The sequence below is a fragment of the Cryptomeria japonica genome, chromosome 9, assembly GCF_030272615.1.
Source record: "Cryptomeria japonica chromosome 9, Sugi_1.0, whole genome shotgun sequence".
In the NCBI taxonomy this organism is placed as follows: Eukaryota; Viridiplantae; Streptophyta; class Pinopsida; order Cupressales; family Cupressaceae; genus Cryptomeria; species Cryptomeria japonica.
Window position 1 is genome coordinate 32,812,284 of NC_081413.1, and position 10,143 is coordinate 32,822,426.

At 35.4% G+C, this 10,143-nt stretch overlaps 1 protein-coding gene across 1 annotated transcript; it reads right to left on the bottom strand.

Moving 5' to 3' along the window:
- Positions 1-2,179: 2,179 nt before the first annotated feature.
- On the bottom strand, positions 2,180-7,542 carry LOC131045290 (uncharacterized). The gene is made up of 5 exons (XM_057978852.2): positions 6,964-7,542; positions 3,541-3,597; positions 3,393-3,455; positions 3,172-3,237; positions 2,180-2,929 (listed from the first exon to the last, which is right to left on the bottom strand). The coding sequence occupies exons 1-5, from the start codon at positions 7,336-7,338 to the stop codon at positions 2,498-2,500; spliced, it is 993 nt and encodes a 330-aa protein (XP_057834835.2). The 5' UTR covers positions 7,339-7,542; the 3' UTR covers positions 2,180-2,497.
- Between the last annotated feature and the right edge of the window lie 2,601 nt (positions 7,543-10,143).

Here is a 10,143-nt window from a genome sequence, read left to right on the forward strand (position 1 = left end):
AACCCCCCCCTCCACTCTACTTAAAGCCTACCATTATGTAAGTACCAATTTGGGTTGTTGGCCTTCACACGAGGAGTGATTGCATCCTAGGAGTGCCAACCAAAGTTAAGGCAAAATGTACACAAACAAACACTTTATAGTTTTTTATGTGTTTTGTGCTCATTAATTTTAGTGTCACTCATAAATACAATTAGGAATCATTATGTTTATGAGCGTGAAACCCCTTATAAGTGTACCAAAGTAGTCAACCAAGAACCCACTATGTTGTCAAAACCATGTTCTCCCCTGTTTGTAGTGTTTTTCCCTTTAGGAACAAAATTTGGATCATTTCTCCCACCTAAACCCTAATTCTTGTATTAAGTTTCCCTAACAACTCCCTCTCCTAATAATAAAGTTCCCTTTCACCCCATTTAAATATTTTGGTTCTTGGCTCTCTTGACACACTTTTAGGTTCCCTTAGCGTTCTTGATCCTCATATACACTTTACACTACACACATTCCTTTATTCTTGAGTTCATGACAATCCTCCATTGCTAATATCCTTCTATTGTAGCCCCTTGAATACCTTCTCCTTGGCACACTTGAGATTCATTCACATTCATCCTCCTTTCATAACACCACAACACTATCACCTTAGCAAGCCTCTAGCATTACCATTACCACATTTGCACCTTAGGGTTGAACACACTAGATTTGCCATCAATATTTGAAGTTGAAACATGCCAACTAGGGGTCTAATTGAGGCAAATTCTCAACCCTAGCACTCGATTTTTCTTCCCTTAATTTTTGACAAGTTGTCTTCTAACGTATCTCTAAATATTGTGAGTACCATACAAAAGAGGGAACTTTGTTAGGTTATCCTCAAAAGTTTAAGGTACATACATAGAGGACAAGATTGGCTACAAAATGTCACTAACACTACTACTAGACAATACCAACCTAAAGACCATTAGCACCTTGTTAGACACCATCCCACATGTTAAACGACACCCAAAGACAATCAATAATGATTTTCTTAGACACAAACATCTCTAGATTTTCTCAAGAATCGAATACTTGTCTAAAAACTCCTCCAAACAACTTTCCAACCTCCCATAACCCCACTTCTATACCTTTACCTCGCTTATCCTTCAAATTATTCATTTTAATTTGTGTAAATCTAGATTTACTAATTTTATTGTTTTTTGAAAATTAAATCATATTACTTAAGTGAACACAAAGTAGATGCCAAAGTATATTATCTTATATAATTAATATGTGCAACTTTTTGTTGGTATTTGATCTAATATGAGAATTAAAGCCTTAATAATAATTTCCTACTTTCTTTCTTATAGTGGTTCATTTTTCATACTCTACAATTTCCTTAATAATGGACCTATGTCACACAACAACAATCAAAGTATATTATCTTATACAATTAATATGTGCAACTTTTTGTTGGTATTTGATCTAATATGAGAATTAAAGCCTTAAGATAACTAAGGCTAATCTGAATGGACATGGAGACATTACCATCGATGGATCAATAGTCATTTAAAGAGATGATATTTTGGCAAGCATTGAATTAGTCATGAAAGGCTAAAGCAACATTTAGACAATAATTTTTGGTAATTTAATCCTAATGATGGATCATGGACATAATGTAAAACATACACGATCAAATTTAAAAATCATCAATTTAAAAGTTCAAATAAATGATATCCATATTGACCAATTAACCTCCTCCATAACTTGACATAAATATTTGTTTTTGTAGTGAACACAAATGCACTTTAATTTTGTGACCCAGTTTAGGGTTGCTCTTGGAGTTTTCTAAGGCCTTCCTAACCCATCAAAATCGTAGGTCATACAGAATGAGCTCAAAAGGTTTGGACTCTTTATAGCAACTCTCTTGTTGATGGGATTAAGCTGTAATTGTGTTTCTTTCTTTCATGTGCAGTCCCATTAGACTGCAATTTATTTCTATTGTATTTATTCCTACTTTGATCAATAAAAAAAAACATGCTCAAAGACGAGACATTCAGTCCATTTTCCAAGAGAATTATAAATATCAAAATTAAAGAAACAGCAGATAATCCGCCTATATTTCTAGACAGCTGCACATTAAATTCCTTTGTTTGCACTGCAACGCGCTAATAAAACAATCTGATTAAACAATCACACTTTAATAGCAACTTGGTAATGTTCAAATAGCCATAATTTTACAGCTAGCTCAATTTAGAAAACCCTGAGAAAAGATTCGTGACTACAAAGAATTACATTTTCAATATTCTTGATTTACTCATCTACATTCCTCAACGCTTATTCTGCTGGATAGTGAAATCCTCTAGAAAAAATAATTAAATTTGCCTAATTTAGGAAGTGATAATTGGGCTCTAACAAAATACTCTTCAATGGCGAAGAGAAAGAACATATTTACAATTGCTGGTTCTTGCCCAACACCAGTTATACTTGTCAGTTTCATTAAGTACATGTCAAATCATTGTCATTGTCAGTATCATCTTATGTGAGCTTTCACAGACTGGGAATGTTTCAATCTAAGGCATTCCATTCTATATTTCCTTGCCTCAGCTGCAACTATGGCTTTGCTATTTGTCTGAACTACTTGATTGTCAGACAAATCTTCAACATCTTCTGCAGGCATGTTTAAATCTGGAAGAACAAAAGCATGTGATGAAGACATCGTGGGGGCTAATGAATCTTGTCGAAGAGATTTACCAGTCCAACTTATGCCATTAGAATGCAAAATCCCTTCAGCACTTGAATACCAACCCATTGCTTCAGCTGAAGATGAATTCTTCACAAGATTCTTTGAAGACTCTAATGCATCAGCTTCTGTTGACACTTTTAATGATTGCAAGTCTGAAGAAACTGTTGGAGACTGTGTAGGAAGTTGGTGTTGTCCTTTTGTGCCCAACTTCAATGCTAACTGCAAAATAAATGAATATTTCTTAAAATTCATTTATTATGAAGCATTTTTTGTATGAACAGAGAAAACGGTAAAATAATAAGAAACTAATGATACATATTCATTATAAAAAAATTAAAATTTCGTTTACTAAACATCGGAAATCAGGTTTAATAATTCTTCGTTCTAACAGAATGCTGAATCATTTTATTTATTTTCTATGAAGTATAATTAGAAGAAAAAAACAAAACAAAATTATTTACCTCCTGCTTCAATAGCATATTCTGATCCCTCAATGACTGAAATCTGTTGAATAGCTTCTCCTTTTCCTGATTGAAAAGAGAAGAATCATCTGAATAAGACTTTCGTCATTATGAAAATTAATGACTTCGGAAATACGGTATAACTGTCAACGACAAAACATCTTAATAACAATTATTTCTGTCATAATGGTTTTTGCATTAAGAATTAACAGGATCCAAACCTTTTCCATCTCTTCCTTTTCTGATGAAAGTCCAATAAACAATTCCTTCAGCTCTCCAAGTGTCTGTAAACATGACAGCTCTCTTTAATCAGCCACTTAATGGTTGAATTCAAAAACCAAAAACATACAGAGATGAACTCATAAATACCTTTTTCTTAGGGCCTTTTCCATTTGAGGATTTGTGGACTCCTAATTTTCTCTCCACCTGTACCAAAATATAAATGTGATTATTTTATTGAACCAGATAGAAGCATTAGAAATTGAATTTTTAGACTCAACCCTTCAAATTTTGTTTTACGATTCCATGAAAAATACTCAGATAAGCTTCTAAATCTCTGTGAGATGCAAAAAGAATGCAATACTATTCTGTGAACATTAAGTACTTTCTTTCTTGCATTTGAATTCGTTGACAGTAATTTGTACAGATGGAAATTTATAGTGAAACCGACACTGAAGTCTATTTTTGGCCTGTCTTATAATTTATTATATATTACAGATAGAGTAATTAGCAGGAACATTTAGGAGGGACATTTTTAAAGAACAAAGTGAAGTGAAAAACATAATTCCGAAGTGAACTGAAGGTGTGTAAGCTAATGGTGACATAAAATTGGACAATGTCTGTACCTTGGCATGGTTACCTCCTTTATAATTCTTATCTGCAACGCCCTGGCACCCACAGGTGCTAATTGCTAATTAATATGATAGCACATACATCTAGAAAATGTAGTACAACGACAAAAAGTGCTCCTAGAAGGCATCTAAATGTTCCATTTTTCAAAAAGAGCAGAACTAAATTCACCTTATCTCAACAGATAAACCAGTGAGATCTACAGCCAAGATTTCATCAAGAAAGACATCATAAATCATTTCATGGAACTCTAGATGGCAACTGTGGATCTTAAGATAAGGTGGCGGCCAGATTGCCAAATATATTTCCTGATTTTCAATCCTCATCTAATTCAACATCTAGAAAATGCAGCACCACGAGGAAATCCCCAAGTCTTAAAGCAGTCTATATATCCCACTTTTCAGAACGAGTAAAACCAAATTTCCTGTCTCGGCTGTGCCATTAAAAGCATAAAAAATGATTGTTGAAGATCATACCGTGAACTTACAGATGAAAACTGTCTGGTCCAATGGCCGTCCTGAGAAAAGCTTTAAAAACAAACATGAACTGTTTTTAACCTAACAAAACTGTTGGCTGTTTAACAATATGTATATGCCCACTTGCAGCAGAGTTGGTATGGCTATCGTCAGGAAAAGTGTAGGTCACGGGGCTGGCTTGTAGCAGTTCTATAAATGTGAGGGTGCTAGACTGTGACTAAATAGTATATACAAACCATTCTAGTTTTCAAGTAGTCATATTTTCCATGGATCTCTTATCCATTCCTCTATCTCTTGTTGCCTGAACACTAAGGGCAGCCTATACTAGGCTAGCTTGCTAGTTACATGGAGGGTCCAATTCTCTGATTTAATCAACAAGTGCTGCTAATGTTTTTTAGAATTCACAGCTTTGACATTCTAACGCATCACACACACACATAACATGCAGGTTCAATCCCGCCATGAAGAAGCTCCGGAACAATGCCATCCTATAAAATATACTTTGGGTTTTTCCTTGTTTCATTCAAAATCTTTTGGATTTGCTTTCCACCTAATTAAGTGGTAACATTCAAGGAGCATAACTGCCATGATCCGAGTGAGCTCTGATAGATTAAAAGCTTTTAGACTGGTATTTCTAGGCCACGGAATTCTTACTTGAGTGGAGAAGACCACATATTTAAATCTTGAGGAATAAAGTAAACGTGCCCAGTAGTGTAAGCAGTAGCACAGACATGAGTGCAGCATCATCTCCTCCTATACTAAGCTACTCTGAAAAGAAACGGTCCCATTTTTTTTTAAGTGGATGCTGCTAAGATGATTTAGGAGCTTTTCCAGCAAGTGGTCCTATGGACTTTTACTAAGAAACTTTTGGTGGAGCACAGCAGGGGCCAAATTTGATGGTTGGCCCTGCCTGTCAAGCAAACTTTTTTGTGACGGTTGTCCATTCAAATAGTAAGACATTTTTTATTTCAAACAAATTACATATCTCCCCTTTCATGTGATACAATCTTCCTAAAATTTTGACTGCATTTCAGAGCAAAAGCCTAGATATGGCCAAATAGCCATCAAATTTTGCAAGTGACAAAATTAAACCAAAAGTTAGGAAAAAAATATTGGAATAGATGGTAATACTTTTTCGAATTTAGAATCTCAACAAAGATGTCAAGCAAACTACCACAGAAATAAAAACCCCTACATTGGTACTTCATAGGGCAAGATTCAATTGTTCTGTAGCTGCGTTTTTCCCTACTCCATGGGACTGTTTTCAGAGTAAAAGGCGGGGTCCAAGCCCCTTCCATGGGACTGAATCCTGAAAACCAGTAGGTGCTGAGAGCACCAGGCATATTGACTCCGAAACCATCTATCCGTCCTCTATTGTACCATGGAGATAAAATATTAAAAAAATTTACGAAGTCGGAGAAGATCGAGCAGTCAGAAGAATGAGATGTTAAAGAATCTTCTTTCATTTCAAATCTCGATTCTCTAGACTTAAAAGTAAAAATTAAAAAACTATTACATTAATTAAGAGTTAGTTGTCATCTGGTGAAAATACATCTCAACATATTTCAGCGGGAAGCAAAAACAAGCGCCCCAGGTTTTGGGCTAGTACCTCAAATTTCCCATTTACAGTTAAAAATACCAAGGAAGAACCGCTGGGCTCTCTCCGTAACCGCAAACAGAGTTTGCTTAAAGCTGATTCTGGCATGTTTCTACGTGTCAGTATTGCTCTACCAGGCAGATGCCACGTCAGCAGACGACGTGGCAAGCACCCAATAAGATTAGCCTTAGGTACCGCAGGCATTTGCTGGGCCCCAACCTGAAATTAAAATAGTAATTAAAGTTTCCATGCATGTAACACTTTGCGGTGATGCGGTGACTATCTAAAACTTGAGGGGAAAGCAATTTATCAGCAATGGTTGGTCAAAGAGATTCGTGCATGCACACACACAAAGGGGCGGGCAGGCCCACAACAAACAGGTAATAAAGCATGGGACCCACAGGGTTGCTGGCGCGTGGCCAGCGAACACATCCATCATCAACGGCGTACGTTTATTCCTGCGACTGTGGATCCAGGCGGACCCGTCGATCCAAGTGCGTTATGTCGGCCGCACAGACAATGGAGCCTAACGCGATAAACCGGCTGACTCTCTGCAATACCGTTCTGCGACTCAACGCCACAGAAGAAGCCGAAGACAGTACAATGAAATAGGTAGTTAGGAGTTCGACTCCCGGGAAAGACAAAGTAAATAAAACCAGATCTCAGGATCTGTGCTAAAGCTTGGACAACAAACCCCATTAACACAATCACAACAAAGTTCCAATACCCCAAAAGGACAGTCAACCGCAAAACAGAAGCAAAACAGAAACATTTGTAGGAGAGCAAGAAAACAAAAGGGAAAAGGCAAAATAAACCCAAAACAGTAAAAGCTAAAAACAGCCATCCATCCATGTACAAAAGAACACCAACCTTGAATTTGAGCTTGGGCCCCAGCGGGCGGTCGCATGGACGTGGACCAGCTGCACTGTCACTACTGGTAGACGCAGGGGCCGAGGCCGAAACCGAGAGCCTCTCATTTCCGCTCCACCTGAGCGGCGTAGTAGGGCTCCCCTGCGCCGGCTTTTCACCAGCCGCCACCGCCACTGCGGCCGGCGGCGGCGGCGCATGTTCATCTTCATAGTTGCAGGTCGAATACGCGACTCTGGAGCGTCGTTGCCTGCGTCCCCAAGACGCAAAATGTCCGCCATTATTAACCCTGCTCAATTCCAGAAGCCCCTGCAACGCCACCAGTTCCTCAGGGTTCAAATCCCCCAGCTCGTCCATGTCCATTACAGCCTGATCCATCGCAGAATACAGCAGCAGCAGGCTCGGTGATTGACAACAACAATCACCATCCGTTTCTAGCTTTCCTTGTTTGTCATTCTGTCCTTTTTTCCTCCTCCGCTGCTTTTATATTCCCTCGCCAACATAAGCCCGAGTTTCGGCGACACGTGTCGACGGGAGAGCAGCTCACTCGAATTTAGGGCTAGCCGAGACAAACATGGCGAGCATGTCCATGTCCATGTCCATTGCCACTCTCAACGCTCTTTATATCCTTTTTATGCCACGTCACTTTTCGGTTCTTTCCCTGCATGCTCTCTGCTGGGCCCGCATCTGATCTTATTTCTTATTTCGCGGTGCTATCCGTGCTTTGGATGTACACTTCTGACACATCGGTTATTTTCTGCTTATGTGGACAAAGTTGCAAATGAGTGTTCGAAGTGCATTGGTCCTATGTGGCATTGGTGCTTTAAGTACTTGAGACCACAATTTAATCCACCGTACTAAATATAGTAAACAAAGTTTACTGTGGGTCAAGGCTAATAGTGACCGCTCAGTAACTTTTTCGTTGCCACCTGGTTTTATTATTCTGTAATGAAACAGATAAATATAGAGAATAGGATAATAGTTTTTAAAACAGAACTTGGACTCTTGTTTTTTTTTCAAATTATTAATTAAAATGCATGACTAGTTCGTCATGAGTGTATATTTATGTTTTTTATTTGGTTCAAGGTATTTTTAGTTGGTGTGTTAAATGATGAGATTCCAGTTGTAAGTGTGGTAGTGTATGGTGAGATGCATGCCCATGTTTATTATCTCTTAATATTTTTATTTTTATTATCTATATATTATTTTATATAAGTTGTAAGTGTGGTAGTGTATGGTGAGATGCATGTCCATGTTTATTATCTCTTAATATTTTTTATTTTTATTATCTATATATTATTTTATATAAGTTGTAAGTGTGGTAGTGTATGGTGAGATGCATGTCCATGTTTACTGTATCTTAATATTTTATTTTTAAAATTTATATAAGAATAATATTATTTTTTTTAGATTTTTAAGAATATATTTTATGTTAAAGTATGAGTTTAAGTTGATAATCTAAGTTGATATCTAATTAATTAAGAGTTAAACATTATTAATCTCTATTAAGTTTTTTCCTTAAAAAAACTTGATCTCCAATAGACTCATTCAAAAATTTCAAACTTAATTTATATCTCTCAATTTTGTTCAAATCTTCTTGAAACTCAATAATAAAAAAAAAATCAAAATTTGATTTTAAACAAATTTAACAAAAAAAAAAAATCAATTTTTAACCCTTAATATTAATTTATATCAATACTCTCAAAACAATCAATTATAATTTTTTTTATATAAACTATACTATTCTCTTTATATTCTTAATATGTCACAATTATTAATGGACAATAATTAAATTGTTATACCCTTTTAATTTAATTCACCAAAAAAGTTGTATAAAAAAAATATTTTTAATTTAGAACTCAAGAACTTTTAAGGAAGCTTCCTGAATACACTTTTGTCAGAAATTATATCTATTTAAAACCACAAAAGCTTAGAGCTCGTTTTCAAAAATAGAAGCACCGCGTAATTGGTAGGCCCCGACCATGGTTGACTTTTTCCCAAGATACGTGACATGATGATAATTCTAGTCCTTTTTCAAAAGTAATGGGGAACACCTCTAAGGTTTAAATATATTATTACTGATGTTATTAAATAAAATATTTTTAGTAGATTGTAAATTAATTAATTAACTGAAGTAAAAAATAAAATAAAAAGATTATGTAATTAATTAATGGTAACTTTTTAAAGGAAAAACTAAAAAATTATATTAAAGTTTTAAAAATATTGAAAAAATAAATAACGTAGATTAAAAATTTTGGAAATTAAAATTTATGTGTATTATATATGTAATAAATAAATAAAAATTTAGTAATAAATAAGTAATCTAAGTATTTTCGGGTCCTGTTTTATTATGAGGGATCATGAAGAGCATGCAATTGGTGTAGTTTTTGAAGGGTTTAGGATTGAGAACAAATAACAAAATAGAAGTCATGGCATTCCTTTTAAACCTACAAACTTGTTCACACCTAAACTTAAAGAAGGTGCAATAGAAGGTGACTCTTAAGAGTATTATAAATGCACTAGTAAGAAAAAAGGTGTTGAAATTTAGAGAATCAACAAGAATTGAAAATCACATTTAGCCCCTACTCTACAAACTAAAGGCTTTTACAATGAAACATGTTTATAAAGGAGGGAATTATCATACACGTTGGCAACTTTAGCATTGATCATGGCATAAGGTTTTTATATAGAGACAACTTAAGACTTTGGATGTGACGACCTCACTCTTTATTTCATGGTGATCTTTTACCAATGAGAAAGGTAATAAATCTTTCCAATGGTGACAAAATGATTATATGCCAAGCAAATTTATTATCTCAATCCTTTCAAATATCTCTCTCAATAATGAAGCAAATCAATGTCTCTCCCGATAAGGAAATCTATCAATGCTTCTTGGCATATAATGTAATGCCCCGCCAGGAAACCCCGAAGGGATAAGCCAAAACACAAGAATAGAGTGCAATAATTTTTTTTAAAAAAGTTACACCACATTAAGATACAACAAGATATCAAAGATTCAGATTACATAGCGGAAGACACCAACTAACACCTAAAGAGTTTCCCAACGAGATTACTTAAATTTCACTATTCACTTAACTCACACAATTAATCCAATAAGCTGATTATCTTAATAACGAGATAATTCTTAATTAGGATAATTTCTTTCAGAAGATGGAAATATAA

What these genes read in the sequence shown, in the direction of transcription:
- LOC131045290 (XM_057978852.2), bottom strand. Translation starts at nt 7,338, where the DNA reads ATGGATCAGGCTGTAATGGACATGGACGAGCTGGGGGATTTGAACCCT. An exon ending in GGCCCAAGCTCAAATTCAAG is followed by an intron (nt 3,598 to 6,963) that starts GTTGGTGTTCTT and finishes ATTTTGGTACAG; the next exon opens with GTGGAGAGAAAATTAGGAGT. An exon ending in GAAAAGGCCCTAAGAAAAAG is followed by an intron (nt 3,456 to 3,540) that starts GTATTTATGAGT and finishes TCATGTTTACAG; the next exon opens with ACACTTGGAGAGCTGAAGGA.